Consider the following 21,983-nt stretch of genomic DNA (forward strand, 5'->3'; position numbering starts at 1 on the left):
CTTGTTTGCATAAACAGTTCCATAGATGTTGACAGAAAAGTATACAGCACTAGTCTTATTTCTACACATAAAAAATATTTTAAAATTAAAATATTTAGCTAATGGTTTGCCCAGTAATAGGTGGCCATAGGTTACATTAAAAATTAACTAGATTTAGTGATGAGAGGTACTTAGGCTTACTCTCATTATGTATGATAAAGTTTTTAGTTTTGTTTTTTGTATTACCTTTAAAATTAAGGCAAAAGCATTTCCAATTAATGTTTTTCCATTATATGTTATACCCTTCAAGAATGTACCCCCTTACATAAATCAAGGGATAAATGTCCATACGTACTCATAAACACAAAGATTTTTCTACAATAACATGTTGATAAGATGTAACTTTAAAAAGTCAAAATTATGAAAAATGAGTAGGCTGAAAGAAAGAAATTACAGGGTTCCTACCTTTGGTTAAAAATAATTTTCCATGACATTTATCCATTTTTTATAACCCTGAACAGCCTTGCAGTGCCCCTCAAATCTAACACCCTTCTCACATCTTTTCAATTTTTTTAAATCTTACTTAATTAACCACATTTCAGTTTAATTATTCAATGAAGTTAATAGCCATTTTGAATAACTTATTTGTGAATTTCTTTTAATCACTAATTCATAAATTTCAGAGAAGAAAAGATAAAGAGGCCTAATCTATTCTTTAGTTGCTACTCCTGTTCAACAGCATAATTTTATTTAATCTACAGCTCATCATTTCTGCTTGGAAGAGTGAAACATATAAATAAAACAGTCATTCTATAGTAGTGGAATGTAGAAGTGTGTTGGGTTTTGATGTACAGTCACTTAGTGATGAGTAATGAACTATTCATCAAAACAAAACAAACTATTAGTACATCAGATAATGCATTTCATAAGTCACACTTTACAATTACTTTTCTGAGCCTGGACATTAACTGAAATATTTTTCAGGTTCTCAAGGAAAAGTAAGATCCCTAAATTAACTGAAGAGAAACAAAAGGTAACAAGGCAGGGCGAGTCAAAATAATTTTAGTTGTAGGGAGTTTGGGCTGTTGTTAAGAGCAGAGTTATTTTTATTGGTTAAGACACTTCCTTTGGTGAGAAGAAACCTGATTTACCTGTAGCCAAGATTTTAAATTAGTTTACACTGATAGTGTAATTACTATCCAATTAGCAATTTTGGGTAGTAGAGTTATAAAGATTTGAAAGCTGAGTACCAGTCTGCAAGGGTACGCCATGCACTTGTGGGCACACACAGTAAGATGCGAACACAGGTAGTCATCAAAAGTGTGGTTATATACACACACACACATGCACACTATGCATAGGTGTCAGGAGATGGTATTTCCATTGGAAATAATGTAATGTATGAAAAGAAATTTTGATAATAAATCTCATTTACATTTAGGACGAAATTTTTGAAAAATCTTTAATTTTTCTTTATATCAGAAGCTCTGTCTACCAAGGTAAGAGGTGCACAAATAAACATTTTTGAACTATGTGAAAATGTTCAAATAGTTATAATAAACATTTAAGGCAACAAAAAAGAAACAACAGACAACATACAGCTTGTAACAACTTGAAATGAAGCTGCAAAAGTGAGTATAATTCAAAACATTTGTGTAAGAAAATGTTATAACTTGAATTGATCATCTGTTATCATCAGATTAAAACATTTACCTCCAAGCAAATCACCACCACAGTTTTATTAAGATTTGATATAAATTATACACATTTATTTATTTGTGACTCAAAACAATTTTTGTGTCTTTAGTAACATGTATCAAAAGAAAAAAGCATTTAAAAATCACATTTTATAATGTAGTTGTGTTTCACTTGTATCTGAATAAAATAATTATTTCAAATCATTTCACACAAAAACATCCAAGTATATACAATATGGGAAACACATTACAGATGCAAACTTATGAAATTTAAAAAGCATAAGTTGTGCTTGTTGTATATAATATGTGGGCAAAAACCTATTATCAGAGGAGTGTCAGATCATGTGCTACAATAAACACAATGCAGCTATCCTTATTTATTAATTGCAGAAAAATTATACATTTTTGTAAGACACTGTGCAACTCAAAAATACTTTTATCTAAACTGTTTCAACACTTGAGTTTTGTGCATTTTCTAATAAATTTTAACAAAATGTAACAGTCATAAGATTTTGACATTAAAGTCAAACCATTTGAAATGGCTGAAGAACAAATACTCACCTTAGCAGCGCCAGCGCTGGTTTCTTTTGCTTCTAGAGGCATGGAAACTGGAGTTGGGGAAGGACAAGGTGAGGGGTTAAGGAACCATTCAGAGCGAGTTCTCATACGAGCAGTCTGCCTTTCGTGAACCTGTGGCAGGAATGAAAGAGATTTGGTGCTCTCGGCATAATGATTGAAGACCTTGAGTTCATCCAATGTGAGGTCTTCAGTGTAAGTGAGGGAAGGCGAGTAGCCACCCTAAAAGTACAGGACAGGCAACTATTGTACATGAACATGCAAGGTTAGATGCACACAATCATGCAGGTTCAACTTCAAAACATGTAGTTAATACATAGAATATTGCATTACTGTAAATAATAAAAACATGCTCCAGTGTAATATATTGTTTATAATTAACTTATCAGGTGTTTCAATTCTTAATTAATGTACAACAGTTTTTCACTGACACTTTTATATGCTAGTTCAGAGAACCAATGACATTTCTCTTAATGTTTTTCAGCAGAAATGAACATTTCAAACATAAAAGCACTGGACTATTAACACTGTGTAAACTTTTTTTTGTTCTTTTACTAAAATAGAAAATTTTGAATTAATTCTTTTTTTCATCAGTAAAAACAGCAAGCAAATCTTCAGAAAATGTTTTCTGCTTGGCACTGTGAGTAAATGTACATGTAATACACAGAATAACCATGTTTTAATTCTGAAGAGCTGATACTGGTAGCTCAATTGAACAAAACTTAATATACAATCCTTGCTTTCAGAAACAGCAGCATGACATGCATTTACATATAACAGTTATGATTTTTTTATGACTGATTATGTCTGGTACAGAGTTTGATGATTACAGTGGCTTGTGAACATATATCTGATCTTAAGATTAGCACTCTTCTATTTTTAACCTATTACAGCACTTAATGATTGAAGTCACTTGTTAATAAGGTGTAAGACACTTAACCATGTTCCTATGGACCTGAAGCTATAGTAACACCAAATGTTGTAATGACAAAAAACTTTACACACTTGAAACTTTGGTGGGAAGTTTTTCAGAATATCCTACATGCATACAATGGTGCATTAACTTTTATACAAGTAAAAATAATCATATAATTGTACAGTTTGTTAAATCTATAAGTAATAGGTTTGCAAAAAATATGCACATAATTCCAATGTACACATAACCATCAGATACTCCCTAATTCTGTAAATGTATTAACTTCAGTAAAAGGAACAGCTAGCTACTTTACTAACTTTGCAACATTACCAGTAACATTTGTGTAGGGTAGGTACTTCCACACACGTATTATGTTTGTTTGTTCGAGTACAACCATATATTTTTGCAGTTGTATAAAGTAACACTACTAATTGGTAAATATTAAGATAGTTTATGTGCTTCAATGGTATTGGCATATGTTGATTAACAGTGTTTTCAATGCTGTACTTGCAAAGGTTACTTATGCATACAACTTTAAAAAATGACCAGATATATACAGAAGCGTAAACTTCTGTACTTCTGTATGTCAATGATAAGTTATTTAAATTTTAAAAAATTCTTTTGACTTTATACACAAAAAAGTCAGTAAATGCAAATTAAACAAGACAAGTGTAAAATTTACTCTTAAATGAAAGGAATTATTCATACTACAAACACCAAATATTTTTCCATTATACCCAATCCTGCTCCTTCATTTCTTTCTCAACTATATAATATTGAACACAAAATGCATGGCTTGTGTATAACTGATAAAAACGTTGTTTAGAACAAACATTTACAAATGTATGTACCAAACATACAGAAAAAAGGTGCATTATTCAAATAATAATAATAGAATAAGATCAATCAAAAGCCACTTGGTGCAACAGTTAGAAAATGCAGTTACTCTTGTATGCATCGCAACATAAAATGTTTTAAAACAAAACACTTTAAGATGTTTTTATTCTGTAAACTACATTTTGTCACTAAAGAAATTATGTTTAACTGAATATGAATTTTGTTAAACTCTGGTCTAAACTATTAGCACTTTCAAACAATTTGAAAACAAAAAAGTAATGTTTGAAAAAAAATTATGACCTGAAAATGTTTTGGTCAAACATGCATTTGCACATGCAAATAAAAACATGTATATACACAAAGATGACAGCTTTGAAAATCAATCACACTTGTATTATTCACACCATAAGTAGATAATAAAAATAACATGCCATTGACATCTCTCTCCAGCATATTAGTTCAGCATTGTAAGATAATTTCAAGTACCTGTTTTAATATGATGTGGTTTAAATTTTTAAAGTTAAAGCCAACAAATTACAGAAGCATATATGCAAAAATGGCTCATTTGGGTTGAGAAAATATTTTACATAGAAGCATTCAAGGTATGTTCAAGTATTTAACATTAATTAAAAACATTGCACTGAATATCAAGTTACAGTCTGTTGTTTTTTACTTTATGCAGCGTAAGAAATGAAGTTATTTGTGTAGCTTAATATCTGTTCTTTATCTAATTTAATTACATAGTCAAAATTACTTGGTGCAACATACTTTGAAAATAAAATTCACTTTAAACATTTCATTGTCCAGAAAACACAAGAGGTTGTTTTTCCATTCAGGTATGCAAACATTACCAAAGTAAAAATGTAATATTACATGCTACTATAATTAATAAAATATATCCTTTTTCACATTTTACAAGTAGTTTACATTATGGAAACTACGTGACATTCAAGACCACAGATCTTTACAGTATGTAACTTTAATAATCTCCATAGAACCATAGTAACACAAAATAAACAAAAAATATTTGAATGTCTCCTCGCTAATCCTTTAACTTTCACTTCATAATTTTACATCTCTTACAGTACCAAAATTATATAAAATATTGCTCTACCATTAGTTTTTTGAAAGAGTAACTGGAAATTATGCCCCATAATAATTCAGATTTTCTACAGATTCAACAAAAGTATCTCTGTAAAACCAGAAATAAAAGTTATTGTATTTATTTACATCCAGTAAGTACTTAAAGTATCATGCACGCACACTCAAAAGCTCTAAATCAGACACTGTTACAAAATCAAGTTGCTGTGTTGTGAAAGTAGAGGATACTTGTGAAATAAGCAAAGTGAATCAAATATTAAATCAAAGCTACTGAAGCTGTCAATTAATCAAATTCAAATTGTGGTAATTTAGAGATTATTTTAATATAAAAATGCATGCATTTACACACAAAAACTAGCATTTGCTCAACAACACTGAGAAATGAGAAACATAAAAACGTGTTGAATGCACATAAATCTATATTATTCAACTACAACATACATCCACACAATTTTTATATGTATAGATAGACAGGCTGAAATGAAGTTATATAATTCTCTCAAGAAATGAAAAATTAAGCAAATCCCAGTTTCTGCTGTCTAAAAATATAAAAATCATGATATTAATTGATTTTCTTTCTTAAAATGATTTAGAACTGTCCTTTAAACATAACATTATCAGTGCAACAGGTAAAATAAATAACATAAACAGGTTTTCATTGTATTAGCCAGTCTTAAGTTTACTTATTCATTAATAGTGTGTCTGTTTATAAACATATATACATTCAAACACTTTTTTCAGTCAAAATTAGTGATAAATGTAAACTATGCTAATTGGTTCCAGATGAAAGTAATACTGATTTCAGTTTAAAATATGTATTAAAAATAACTAGACACAATATAATAAATATAAATATCTGTTTCTGTTGTAAATAAAATGTTTCATGCAATTCTGAACTTCTTGAAGATTCTACATCTATTAGACGATGTTTCAATGTAAGGTAATAAAAAACAGAACAATCCACTTCATACTTTACGTAATTTAAAATAATTTTAAAACAAAATTGGAAGTTAACTGAAAGCATGCTGATTTCTCATTTGTAATATTACATGATGGGAAAATACAAACTATATTGTGTGTTATGTGACTGCAGAATATACTAGAAAGGCAGTTACAACATTTTTTGACTATATGCTTTGAAATATGTGTAAAATCAGTAATGTGGTTGTTACTTCGGTGTAACCAATATTTGAAGTTAGGTATATTGTAAAAAAACCAATAATTTTTTTTTTTTTAAAGAAGGTCTCAAACTCTAAATACAAAGCAGTCAAGTAATGCAGAATATAAATTATTTGATAATGCTGCACAAAGATTTCTTGTGTAGTACAAACAGTAAAGTGTCTTGTTTACATAAAAATAATCAAAGTAGATTATTGTGTTCAAAATTCAAATGTTAAATTGCAATCTTCTTTAAGTTGTGTTATTACTACTGGAATGCTTTCCAACATTATCTGTTCAACCTGACACAAATAACTGCAGTAGGTTATTGTGTGCAAAATGGTAAAAACTTTGTGCATAATAATAAATATTTTTTGTATGAAACACTTGTAGTCTAGAAATTATGTTATAATCATTGCTTCTGAAACATCATAGACCATTGAACACTTTTTACACAAAATAAATAAATAATAATTGGAATGAATACAATATAAAAAGAAATTGAACTTGCTCTGAAAATATACTGCTAAATAACAATATGAATTTCACAACATCAGTATACACACAGAGCAAGAAAATGAATGCTAAACAAAGATATGTTGTTTGTGTTTATGGATACAATTATTTAAAATCAGGTGAAATAAGCAAAAACTCTTTAAATATAACAGTGAATGTCAATAAAGTGAATTAGAAAAAAAATGAATAAAAGTAAAATGCAAAACCTGATAAGTATTAACAAAGATTTCAGCTAACTGCTTGTATCATATGGACTGATATCATTTAAATTATTTATTACTTAATCCAACACCAAGTTTTTAAACCACAATAACAGAAAATTTGGAAAGATCTGTTTAGCATAGTTATAATTAATGATGATTTGATCAAGAAATGGAGATAGTAAATAATATTTACCAATTAAGAAAACACTTATTTACTTACGAGCAATAACTGGGTACAGTACTTAATTTAGAATGACACTAAACAGGTTAGTTAAACCGTCATGGTTAGTGGAACTATAAAAATTTCACTAAATGAAAATATAAACTAGCTTTTGTCTTAGTGTTGAATTGCAATGTTCTTTAAGTTGTGTTATTACTACTGGAGTATCTTCCAATGTTATCTGTTCAACCTGACACAAGTGCAACATGTTTCCGTATTTCTAACTTCTCATGATGTGTAAGTCAGCAACCCTGAAAGGTCAGTGCAAGATGATTACAAAACATGGTAATTGTAAGTGAACAAAGACATTAAGTTTAATCAGACTTACTGTGCATGTGAAAGTTCCTACATCCATGTTCAATGCAAATCAAGGTTAGGAAAACCCAAGTTCAAGCCAGGATATGTAACATATATACATAAGCTTGTTCTAAAATTTTAATATATTAGCAGAGTTAAAAATATATTCTGTGCCTAGTTCATAATATCTAAGTACCACAAACAGCACCTCATATCTTGTCCTCAACTTTGTGCAAAACAAAAAAATCCATTATTTCATTATGACAGAAAATTCTCAATGCATAAGTATTATTTCCAGATTGAAACACAAATATGTACATTTTTCATTCTCATTTTACTGGACCACATATTCCTATTTTTTAACTTCACAGTTGATCCACAAGTGTGGTGAAAATACTCACCTTATAAAGACCATTTTCTTCTAAAGACAAGCTCAGACGAGTATATCCCTCCCCCAAGTTTGTGAGACTTCCACTAGGTGGTGGCCCCTCTGCCATTACCATTGGTTCACTAGCATGAATAAGAGCTGGAGTACTTTGGCATTCCTCTTGAGAAGATATAGCTGAAGACAAAAGGGTCAATTACTGCTTACTTTTTTTTACATGCTGCTGTTTAACATCTCAATAATTAATCTGATGAAAGCCTTATTCTGTGAATTCCAAATGTGATACTTACCAGTGCTTGATACAGATTTAAAAGAGTACTTTAAAATATTGTCTAGAAAAGTTATTGCTTCTTATATTAGTGTGCCTTTTGATACACAAACAAAATTTTAATAGAGCCAAAGTCGCTCCTTTGTTAGAAACATATGTAGCCCCAAAATTGCAAAAGTTACTTTGCCAAAGTTCCTATTTATGATGTATGTCATTCCCAACCATTGTATAAATAGGCTGGTCAGTAAAACATGAAATTAAAGGAATTCAATAACTTATACAACTTGTTTTGAATGAAAACTTCATGAAGTAGACATTCTGATTTCCAGAATGGCACACTATAATTACCATCAACAATCTTATATGAAAGAGCAATTCAAAATCACATACTTACAAAACAAAAAATGTGAGGAGAACATTTCAAATAATAAAAGATTTTATATTATAACAACCAATGGATATTATGTAGTTAAGAAACTGAGTCACAGTTATGAACCTGATATATTGGGTGTTATTTTAAACTCTCCATATTAGTTGATATGGTAGGAAAGTCACTATTACAAACCTGACATACTGGGTGTCATTCTAAACTCTCCATATTGGTTGATATGGTAAGAAAGTCACTATTACAAACCTGACATATTGGGTGTCATTCTAAACTCTCCATATTGGTTGATATAGTAAGAAAGTCACTATTACAAACCTGACATACTGGGTGTCATTCTAAACTCTCCATATTGGTTGATATGGTAAGAAAGTCACTATTACAAACCTGACATACTGGGTGTCATTCTAAACTCTCCATATTGGTTGATATGGTAAGAAAGTCACTATTATGAACCTGACATATTGAGTGTCATTCTAAACTCTCCATATTGGTTGATATTGTAAGAAAGTCACTATTATGAACCTGACATATTGGGTGTCATTCTAAACTCTCCATATTGGTTGATATGGTAAGAAAGTCACTATTACAAACCTGACATATTGGATGTCATTCTAAACTCTCCATATTGGTTGATATGGTAAGAAAGTCACTATTATGAACCTGATATACTGGGTGTCATTCTAAACTCTTGACATTGGTTGATATGGCAAGAAAGTCACTAATATGAACCTGACATAGTGGGTGTCATTCTAAACTCTCCATATTGGTTGATATGGTAAGAAAGTGACTATTACAAACCTGACATATTGGGTGTCATTCTAAACTCTCCATACTGGTTGATATGGTAAGAAAGCCACTATTACAAACCTGACATATTGGGTGTCATTCTAAATTCTCCATATTGGTTGATATTGTAAGAAAGTCACTATTATGAACCTGACATACTGGGTGTCATTCTAGACTTTTGTGTCAGTTGATATAGTAACAGTCACTATTATGAATCTGAGTTAGTGATAATCCACATTGGTAAAACAGATTCATTGTAGACACTCACTAATTGGGTATGATAACTGAGTATCCAATAAGCATCATGGTTAACTTTTGAAAATGAGTCAGTATGTATAGGTCTTATCACTGCAACTTGTCATTCTACCCTAATAATTAGTAAGGCAATAAAGGAAATAAGTTAAATTTTCTCAATATAATTCCTATATTTGGTTTAAGTTACAGTTCATATAAAAATCTGTAAAGTTGGATGTTACATTTAAATGTTAAGTGAAACCTAATGAAATAATGAATGCCACTTTGTTCAGTGGTATACAATTATCAATCAGTTTGAAGTAATTTCTTATTTGTCATTACACTTAACTAATCATTGGTCCTTGCTAAAAAAGAAAGTTTTTTTTTTGTAATAAAATATAAAATTTTTAATGTAATAGATAACTGCTCCTGATTGTTATAGTTTCAATGCTTTTTTTAACATTAGACAATTAATGCAACTATCTCATGTCACATGTTATAAGATTTTTATATTACGTTTTAACAACATTTGACAAATTCATTTAAAGAAAAAATAATGATAAAGAATTTACAGAAAGCTGAAACACCATCTAAATTTAAGTAAACCTCTGGTGAAAATTTTAAATCACTACATCAAAAAACTTAAAAAATTAACCAAAAAATCTTTGATCCAGAACCACCAATACATTTTGTAGTTATAAATTGAACTAAGTTAATAATGTTTTACTTATATTTTAAAAATGAAACATAATATTTGAAACCTTAGAATGTGTATGATGTTTGGAAGTCCACTCAATATATCAATCAGTGTTGCATCATATATACAAAACTTAAAACACTGAGAAAACCTGTTTAATTGGTAGAAAAATATTATATATACTATAAACTGAATACAGCTCTATGTACTTTCTGCATAATAAACATTTGGTAAAAATATGATTCCATTATTTAGAACACGTTACATCAATGTTTTGTTTTTAATTTAACACAACGTTCTAGATTCAAACAAATTTTTACCTTTCAGTTGAGAATGTAAAAGTCAGAGAAAAAATCACAGGTATAAAAAAAACAAGAATCTATACTGGAATTTTAAGAATGAAAATATGCAATGGTATACTGGTTTATAAACAAGTAAACATTAAGAAATTGTTAGATGGCATTATTTGGAAATACAGATTTCTCCAAAACCAATGGTCTAGCAAACTAATTTTTTACTCATAATGGAACAACTTCACAGAAGCATAGTTTTTAGATGCCTTTTGTATGGCCTAACTGATTAACTAAATGTATTCAGCTGACTATCATTTTCAGTTCTAAAATGCATAAAACAAAAATAAAGCAATCTTCCATCCTTCTACTGCTTTCAGACTACATTTTGTAATTATTAAATGTATTGCTGTTTTAATGATTTTCTTTTTCAATCTACAAGTACCACACTGGTACCACAGCAAACCCAGCATGCCTTTGATTCATGCGAGTAAATAACAAAGGACATAGACAGCAGAAACAGAGATCTAAAGTAGTAAAACAGAAGCAAAACTACAGTGAAAGCAATCAGATGTGGGGAGAACATCTTACCTTCCAAGTTACCTCTCAGCCCCCACTGTTCAGCCTCCTGATGAAGCCACAATTTCTCAGCCTCTAAAGAGGCTTTTCCTGAAGGGTAAGAACATGACTGCTTTTGTGCTAAAGTTTAGTTTCACAAAACAAACAATAAATTTTAGCAAGGGTGTTCTACAAGTTAGTTTCTGTGGAAAAAGACTGCTTTATTAGTACTACTGTGTAGAAAAATGTGAAATGCAGACCATATATTGATTTGCATTATTGTTAGTTTTCAAAATGATTAAAGTGTACTTGTACTTAATATCAATTATTGATTCACCTGGTATTCCAAAACAAATTGTACAGAGTCTAATTTAATAAAAAATATTAACTCATGGTAGTGTTTCTGCAAAAAGTACCAAAAATGTATTTTTATTCAGAAACTTATGCTTGTTTTGATGTTGTAATGTAAAACACATGCCTTGCAGTAAGCATATAAAGGATAGAAATTTATTAAACTTAGTACTGTTACTAAAATCAAGCATATAATTCCAATACATTCAGACTACAATGTTAGAGCAAACACTGTAACTAACCATATATTATACACAATATCAAAGCACATATGTAACATGATTTAAATTTACAATTACTTTGAAGCCTTCCAAATTAGCACAGAACTTAACATATTACAGATAAGTAAAGAAGCTCATGTTGCATGTCCTGTACACAATTTATATCCAAAACACACAGCAAGTGTTGCATAAAGGAAGTGCAACTTTGAAAGAAACATAATTTGCTTTACTATGTCAAGTGTTTTTACTAATCTAGATTTCAAACTCCCATATCATCAGTACTATAAGCTAATCTCAAGAAGTAAATGAACCATTTCACTGTAGCTGAGACATATATATGTATTTTCCAGTTCTCTCACTCCCTCACACTGCAACTGGGATGATTTCCACTGTCATTCAAACTTACCATGCATGACAAATAGAAGTAAAATGACTTGGAAAGTATTTATTAGCATCCCACCTGATGTTGATATACAGTTTTCCTCAATGTCTTCCATTCAGCCCTTTAAAACCCAATAAGATGTTTAAGTGGAATGTACGACAACTGTGTGTTGATCATGGCTGCACTGCTAGAGTGGCAAAAAGTAACCCTAATTGCTATGCAAATATGCTTGATGCACTTGAATCAAATAGTTTGGAAAATAGTGAAAGTGTGTGTTTTCTTACTGCAAAACCACATTGGGCTATCTGTTGAATCCACTGAGGGGAATCAAACCCCTGATTTTGGTGCTGTAAATCCCTAGACTTACTGCTGTACCAGTGGGGTACAATAGTGAAAGTGAATCAAGTGGTGCTCAAATGCAGGACGATGAAGAGTCAATGAAACAAGAGGATGCTAGCTCTCCATCTAGTGATGATAGTTAAGATGCTAAATCTGGACCAAGCAGAGGAATGCAAAAACAGCATTAACAATGGGAAAAATTTGTTCCAGTCACAGTAAATTGGTTAATGATTAAAAAAAAAGTGTTTATCTGCATATTATATATACATGTTCTGAAACTGAGAAATTTTTTTATACATTACAAATATTTTAAAATCATGTACAGCTACAGTACTTGCTTCAAGATTAAACTCATGGTTTGTAAAATTACACGTGTAATTTATATGAAACCATAACACTAATGTTCTGTCCATAATTATTAATAATTTGTAATGACTTCCAAACAAAACCCAAAACTTGAGTTTTCAAAGTTATAAATTACAAATTAGTAATATTTCTGAATTTTTTTTTCCCCTGAAGAATTATCTTGTTTGTCCAGAAATTAAGTTTTTGAGATTTCAGTTCTTCAAATAAAAAGAAGAGATTAATTTTAGGTTTAATTCTCATGCAACTTCTTTAAATAAACATAATTTATAAACATGTATGATCTCTTTTCATTTCAGTTATTATTTCATTTGTTTCAGTATTTAAAAATTACTTGTAGTAGCTCTGTACTGCCATTAACATTTTACTCCATCATTATATGAATAAGAAAGATAAATCTAGATTGTAAACATGACATAAAACTTCCTTACTACTAACAATTAATTCCAGCACTATTCAGGTAAAGGAAATTAAGCTCAGAATTTGTACAGATAACACAGTTAACTACCTTTTACTACTTACAGATTACACCCTCACTGTTTGGCAAAAGCAAGTTCGACCAAAAATTAGAAAATAGGAATGCCGTAAAACTTAAATGGTTGTATTTTAACAAATTACATATTCAGTCTATACTGCAATATACTCTTTTTTTACATAATTAACATACAGGTATGAAGTGCAAACAAATCATCCAAAGTTGTAATATTTACAGTAATATGTTATTAATGAAACAAAGAAGCATTTTAAAGACCAATATATATGCAAAAACGGCTTGTTTGGGTTAAGAAAATATTTTACGTAGAAGAGCGAACAACGTTTCGACCTTCTTCGGTCATCGTCAGGTTCACAAAGAAAGAAGGTAACTGACCGGAAGCTGAGCCGTTTTTGCATATATATTTCTCTACAAGTGGGTTTTCTCGACATCACTGATTTTAAAGACCATTTATTCACAATTAAAGACAAAGCTACACAATAAGCTATCTGTGCAATACTTCCCAGGAATATCAAAAACAAATATTTATCATTATAAGCCATGGGGGCATTTCAAGGGAATTAATAAAAACTATTTGATAATAATCAAATAAAAATGAATACTTCATATGGAGTAAAATCATAAAAATTTATTATCCTGAAAGCACAGGGTATTTATACAACATAAGCACTATACAACAAATACATTTACATTATGTTATTTTCATTTTAAGGTCAAAATACTAGTACAGTTTCTTATAGATATGTTCAAACAGTATGTTTTCAAACAGAAAAACAATTTTTCACATATCCACATTAACAGCAAAATTTACAAATACATGTATATACAGATATTTACAAATTTATAAAAAGAGAAAATAAAAACTATAACAGACCAATTGTTTCACACGCAAAAATATAAAATGAATAATAATTAGTTAAGTCAAAGAATACAAATATATATATAAACACATTATAAAAATGTGTCAAAACTTACACAGAATATAAAGAGTTGTCACCAAGTAAAACTTTGAACATTCACGTAAAAAACAACCATCAAAAATACTGATGTGACAAATGGAAATATGTTATCACAAAGGATTAAGTATCTGGAAAACATTTTAAAAATAGTTACAGTGATTGCCAGTTACAGTTAAAATTTTTAAACATCCAGTGAGGCTAGAAAGTTCCACAGTATCAGGTTAAAGTGCTCACACTAATATACCATGGAGAAATTTCTGTGTTTTATGATGCCTACAGGGGATGACTTTGGTAAGACAAAACATCATGTTTATATGAAATTCCTAAAATCTTCTCTATGTCTTGTCCACAAATGGTTGATGGTAAGCAGTGACATTTTTGCTGTAGACTCTACCACACAGAACACCATCAGCAATGGAAGAAATAGCTCATCCTCTCACTGATACAGTAGATTGTAAACCTACTTTTTTAAAAATTTTGTTTTATATATTAATGAAGAGAAGAAACAGTTTTAGGCATCTAACACATTTACATACTTTAAATCAAGATGAAAAATGCTTGCTCTGTTTTATGTTACTTTTAAGGCTCAAAGAATCCATTCTCAATTTATTGAAACAATGATCCAGGCTGGTTGCTTGCAAACAAGATAGGTGGATTCAATGATTTTTTTCTAAATATTATACTAAGCACATACAATGTTAAACATCATAAAAAGAGCTGTTTCTTTCAACTTTTATACGATACACACTGGTCTACTAAATTGTGTATTTTCAGTCAATTCAAGAATCTCTGTGCTGCACCTTAGTTATATTCAAACCTTTGAAGAACATTTCAGGCTAATAGATTTTCAAGTCAACAGGATTAACAACAGAGATAAATCACACTGAATCACAGATGTATTTTCCCACATTTCTATTAATTACTCCACAACCACTGATTTCACTATTTCATAACATGGCGTTTTGGGACAATATGGGCCCCATTGATCCATCTCAAATGTCTGATCCTATAAACTAAATTAATTTAAAAAATAACAAAATCCTTAAAGCCAGTCCTTGTCAATCATATACACATATGTACATACATATATCATTCTTTTTCTTAAACTCACTTAAATTTACTGCCTCTACAAAATCCAAAGACCAACTGCCCTGTTGAAAAATGAAATTGTCTTAGCTGAAAAAGATTTGCACCCTACCAAAATTTGATATTTGCATTCCATGGTCCTACTATTCTCACTGTTAAATATGAAGAAGATGATACATCAACACCATCAATTCCATTTACAATCTTAAACAATGCAATCAGATCCCCCCTAACCTTTATTTTTCAAAAGAAAACAATCTGAAATTTCAGCCTCTCCTCATATGACCTCTTCATTCCAAGCCCCATTCTAGAAACCTTTCTCTGAACCCTTTACAACAATTCAATATCTTTCTTAATCTAAGGACCTAACAATATTCCAAGTGTGGCTTATCCAGTGAAATTATAGCCTCTCTGGACTTGTATTCAGTATTTCTGTAGATGCAACCTAAAATTTTGTTTGCCCTCAACACACCGCTTAGATGACTACAGAGTCTGATTAACTATTCTACCACGATCCTTTCTATCATATATTGTTAAGGTTATTTCCACTAAAATTATATTTATAATTAAAATTATAACCCACATGCATTATCTTGCACTTGTTATAATTAAAACCCATCTGCCACTTATTTGCTCAAAACAGTAAATGATCTAAATTGTTTTGTAAATCAGCAGCATCCTCTTCACAGCTAGTGACATCCAAGATCTTAATATCTGTAAATTCAAGTACCTTTTTAACTATTCTTTCAACTATTTTATGAGATTTTGACATTTAAAACTTTATCATTAGGTTAAAATATATATAGTTTGATAACTTATTACCCTGTAGGTCTTTTATAAAACAATCACAACTGCACAACATCTGATAATTTTGTTTTTTGACATGATAATATCTTTAGACTTATCAAAATAATGGCTCTTTTGTAAATAAGCCAGTTCTTCCCTTGGGTAAAAATAAATTATGATACCTTTTAAAATGTTCTTTGCATCAGTCAAGGAGACACCAGAAAATACTTAGTATTGCAGGGATTAGAAAAGGCTCTTACAGACAGCCAGTATGCTTTATTAACAACCTGGAAATTGTAAAATACTTCTATTGACAGGAAAGTTACCTTAATAGAACTTTAGCACAACTGAAGAAGGATATTGTTGTTGTTTTGTTATTAAGAACAAAGCTAAACAAACAGCCAACTGTGCTCTGCCCACCATGAATAGCAAAATCTAATTTCTAGCAGTACACGTTCACAGACATACCACTTTGCTGCTGGAGGGCAATGAAGAAGGAATATAAGATATAACAAAGTTTGTAACAAAAAAAAAAAAAAATTAAACATTTATATCGTTGAAATACATTCTGAATGTAAGAGTAATACTTTTATTGTACTCAAATAAAATACCAGAACAAATGTCTGGTTAACTTAATTGTCAAATATAAATTATTTAAACCTGTAACAAGACAGAGATATTTCACAGCTTAAACAAAAAGTTCTGAAGTTCATAAGGACATACATTTCTAATTTAGTTAGTTGTGTTTTTACAACAAAGCCACTATGGGCTATAAACCTGCTGTGTTCACCACTGAAAGTTGAACCCCAGATTCAAGTGTTTTGAATCTGTATACTTACTACTTTCTCATCAGGAGACTTTTTAGTTTATGAGAAAACTGAAATTATCACAACATTAGTGGCTACAAAAACTTTACATAAAAATAAACATTAAATCAAAGAAATTATAATATGATGGGTGCTTTACTTAACTGCTTGATTGAAGAACTGCTACATATTTGTCCTTATGTACGAAAGCAATGACTATAAACCATGATAATTACATATCAGAAATCTTTCAGCTTTTAATTTTCACTGCATAATATCTCCAACCTGTATGGTATTTTAAACAAACCCATATGGATAATAAATTTTTAAACATTAATACAATTAATAATGCTGAGAAATATCACATTAGGTCACAGATGTATTTTTCTATATTTCTTTTAATTATTTCACTAGTGCTAGTTTCACTATTTCACCAGATTTTGAAAGTTAGAACTATAGCATTAGATTAATATATATATATATTTTGATAACTTGTTATCCAGCAAGTTTTATAACTCTCACAATGTTAGTTACGCAACCTCAGAATAAAGATTTTTTTTTTTTTTTACTAGGACTATTAATATGTACAAATCACATAGAACTCTCTTACATGTATCTCAGAACAGATGGTATGGGTATTAACACTTTTATTGCTAAAGACAGAACAACGTTTCAATATACCTAGGTCATCTTCAGGTTAAGAAGATCACCTAGGAATGTTGAAACATTGTTCTCTCCTCAGCAATAAAACTGTTAATACCCATAGCATCTGTTCTGAGATATATTTTTATTTCAAGTGGACTTCTCGTCATCAGGAATTACATGTTCATGTTTGTGTGTGCATATATCTTTAAATAAAGAGACAAATGTAAGAAACCCTCTAACCTGAGGGTTATTATTTTAACCAAAATTCCAAGTTTCTGATTTTTCTGACATTGTAGTTTCCACTGCATAAAATAAAGTTCGGACCTTCTTCCACTTGGTGTTGGTTTGTTTTTAAATTCACTTTTCCATTTCAATTGCTTAAACGCTGTTAATTTACACTACTCAAAACTGGTTTGTATGCACTGGTAACTGATTAGTTAGAACTTTTAACATGGAAGTTTGTTACTTCACATTGACAGTACATAAAACATTCACACATTTCAATTATCAATTGTGAAACGAAATTTATAAACCACAGTTTGGTGAGTGACAGTTTAAACCCTGCAACTTATACTACACTTACCAAGTTTAATAAAAAGTACAAGCGTAAAAAATAAATTTAAAAAGCATAAAGAAAAAAATATGTTAACCATGTACCACATTAGAAAATAACAAATTTAACATCACATTTTCTGGATGTAGAGAGTTGTGCAATTAAATCTGACAAACATCCAGTATCTGTAATACAAAAGAAGATGAAGGACAAAATAAGATTAGTAAATAATCAAAGTCAGTTGACTGCCAGCCATATTTACTCATACAACAATAACCACCAAGTGAATTTCTGGGATGTTAAGCATGCCTTAAACTGTAGATGAGCTGCAGTTACTTCTAAGGTGTGACTACATCATACATGGACTTTCTGAATTGTCATCTTCGTCCCATTCTAGTAGGCAACTGGAGTAATTCTTCTTTCTGAAACTTGTGCTCTTAGCTAAGGTAAAGAAAAATTTTAGACCTTTTAGAACAATGAATCAGTTCAAAGTACAACTGTAGAGAATTAATTAATTAATAGTATGACATGGTTGTAAAAATTATTCAGATTCAATTTATTATCACTACTATTACATTTAGTATTGAATTCATATCATTAAAAATTTCGTTATTATTGTATGTTTAACAAATGGAAAAAAAAAATTACCTGTGAATACTTCGTTCATCCTTTCTTTGTATATATATTTCACGGATGAAAATGGACGAAAAAAAACACAAAAACAAAAACACTCTGAAATGTACAAATATTTGCTTCAAGCACAAAAAAGTTAGAGGTCAGGTCCAGGGTCCACCTAAGACCCTAGCATCTTGGGAATTCTGAATTTTCAGAGAAGCAGTTGCACAAAAATAAATCATCACAGGACATTTCTGCACATGTTATAAACATCTGAAAATTTTATAATTACATGAATATACATATATATATATATAAATTAGTTCTGAAATGTAATGCTCAAGAGCTACAGCCATGTGAAAAAATTAGGACACCCTATGAAAGCCTGTGTATTTTTGTAACATTTTTGGATATATAGATATTTAATCTCAATTTTATCAATACTGAGAGATTATAGAAATATAACTAAACAATTAAAACTAAAGAAAAGACTTTTCAAGATCTTCTGTAAATGTCATGCTACAAAAATGCACATTCGAACTGAGGAAAAAGTTAGAACACCCTACCCCCTAATAGCTAGTGTTACCCCCTTTGGCTGAAATAACTGCAGTGAGATGCTTCTTGTAGCCATCTACCAGTCTCTGACATCGGTCTGAAGAAAGTTTGCCCCACTCCTCAATGCATAATTCTGTCAGCTGTGAGATGTTTGAGGGGTTTCTTGCATGTACAGCCCGTTTCAAGTCACCCCACAGCATTTCAATGGGATTGAGATCTATGCTTTGACTCGACTATTCCAGAACTCTCCATTTCTTAGTTTTCAACCAGTCCTTGGTAGATTTACTGGTATGTTTTGGGTCATTGTCGTATTGCAGGGTCCAGTTCCACTTCAGCTTTAATTTTCTTACAGATGGTCTCACATGATCCTCAAGCACCCTCTGATATGCAGTAGAATTCATGGTGGATTCTATGACTGTGAGCTGTCCAGGTCCTGCTGCAGCAAAGCAACATCAAACCATGACACTTCCACCTCCATGCTTCACAGTTGGTATGAGGTTTTTTTCCTGGAATGCTGTATTTGGTTTATGCCAAACATGTCCTCTGTTCTGGTGTCCAAATAATTCAATTTTGGACTCATATGTCCAAAGAACATTATTCCAGTAGTCCTGGTCGTTGTCTACATTCTCTCTGGCAAACTTCAGTCTGGCCTCGATGTTTCTCTTAGAGAGCAAAGGTTTCCTCCTTGCACACCTCCCATGCAAGTTAAACTTGTGCAGTCTCTTTCTGATTGTAGAGGCATGCACTTTCACATCAACAGTAGCCAGAGCCTGCTGTTGGTCCCGTGATGACATTTTAGGGTTTTTGGAGACCTCTTTTAGCATCTTGCGGTCTGCTCTCGGGGTGAACTTGCTTAGACGACCAGACCTGGGCATGTTGGCAGTTGTTTTGAAAGCCCTCCACTTGTTGACTATTTTCCGGACAGTAGAATGGCTGATTTCAAACTCTTTTGAGATCTTTTTAAATCCATTACCAGACTCATAAGCTGCTACAATTTTCTTTCTAAAGGCCTCAGACAGCTCTTTTGCTCTCATCATGGTGCTCACTCTCACTTCAACAGTCAGGAGCACACCAAACTAAATGTCTGAGGTTTAAATAGGGCAAACCTCATTCACAATGCTGAGTAATGATCTTCTAATTATGTGCACCTGGTGTGAGTTGAGCCATTTTATATGGGTATAAATGTGGGGGTGTCCTAACTATTTCCTCAGTTAGAATATACATTTTTGTCGAATTACATTTTACAGAAGATCTTGAAAAGTCTTTTCTTCAATTTTAATTACTTAGTTATATTTCTATAATATCTCAGTATTGTTAAAATTGAGATTAAATATCTATATATCCAGAAATGTTACAAAAATACACAGGCTTTCATAGGGTGTCCTAATTTTTTCACATGACTGTACATGTAACGAGCCAAACAAATAACAACTCTACAACTGCAACATGTTTACAGTATTACACTCAATTATCCAAGCATATATCATTCACTCTAAATAAGTGTCAGTCTGGCTGCTTCTAACTAAAACAATGTTGGTGGACCTATACATCTACATATATAATGTTTTTATCTATTTCAAAACTTCTCTCACATTCAAAACATAGAAGTCTATTTTTTTGTGAAAAAATATGTAAAAATGATCTAGGATAAAAGAGATAGTGATATTTTTGGCAGAGACTGCCACCCTTAAATAACTTATAACGTTATAGTAATGATGTTTGAAAAACACTTTGAAATATGTGTATGCATTGTTTATAAAGAAATTAAATGAAAATGTTAGTTACATTTTTACAATATTTCAACTTTTAAATAAAACTGAAATTTCATCACCAAACAAAAAATTTTAAATGTATGTATTGTTTATAAATAAATTAAATAAAAATGTTAATGTTTTTTATGATATTCCAACCTTTAGATAGAAATGTAATTTCTTTTCATCAGTACACAGTATTATTATTATAGAACTAAGCCATTCATCAAGGCTATTTGACTTGTATAAACCATATGAATTTGGACAAGACAACTATTTTCTTGTGATACCCTATTTTACACAGTGTTACAGCAATTTAAAAATATTTCATTATGCAGGCTTTAGAGCTGGTTAATTAGTGGAATTTAATAATTGATTAATTGTTGGCCTGATTCATTGATTACATTAAAATAATCAATTATCCTCACCAGACATGGATAGTTGGAATAAATGAAAATAATACTACGAATAACAATCAGAAACACTAGTTTTGATTAGTTACTTACTTTTGTAAGTTGTGGCAATACATGTTTAAGTTCAACCTTAAATTTATAAAATTTAATAATTAGAAATCATAATGGCAATACTTCAATTAATAATTCGAAAAATCAAAACTGATAATAATCAGAAATCTTGCTTTACCTATTATCTCAAATGACATTAATTAATACAAGGAAAGTTCATATGTATTTGATTATATCTGTTAACTGATTTCAATGCCCAGCTCTAACATGCTTTTATACATCCATTCTTAACTTTTTGAGTAAATATATTTTTGATATTTAAGCATATAAAAATAAAGGTCTCTCAGTAGCTCAGTAGCACATTTATGGACTTACAACACTAAAATATTGACTTCAATTTCTTATAGTAGATAGAACACAAATAGCCAATTATGTAGCTTTTCAGTAACAAGATAACAACAGACATTAAACTGTTTAAAAATACTTGCATGTACTTACTACCACAGTC

General features: G+C 30.5%; 1 protein-coding gene across 6 annotated transcripts in view; it reads right to left on the reverse strand.

Moving 5' to 3' along the window:
- The window catches only part of LOC143235176 (uncharacterized), a 118,316-nt gene that overhangs the window by 10,822 nt on the left and 85,511 nt on the right, over nt 1–21,983 (reverse strand). For 3 of the 6 annotated variants that reach the window (XM_076473069.1, XM_076473070.1, XM_076473073.1), the window contains 3 exons: nt 11,140–11,217; nt 7,902–8,062; nt 2,238–2,474 (listed from right to left, as the gene is read on the reverse strand). In XM_076473069.1, coding sequence (XP_076329184.1) covers nt 2,238–2,474; nt 7,902–8,062; nt 11,140–11,217 — 476 coding nt within the window. The remainder of the gene's footprint in view (nt 1–2,237; nt 2,475–7,901; nt 8,063–11,139; nt 11,218–21,983) is intronic. The other 3 variants (XM_076473072.1, XM_076473074.1, XM_076473071.1) reach the window with 3 other exon arrangements.

This window comes from Tachypleus tridentatus, chromosome 12 (assembly GCF_004210375.1).
Source record: "Tachypleus tridentatus isolate NWPU-2018 chromosome 12, ASM421037v1, whole genome shotgun sequence".
NCBI lineage: Eukaryota > Metazoa > Arthropoda > Merostomata > Xiphosura > Limulidae > Tachypleus > Tachypleus tridentatus.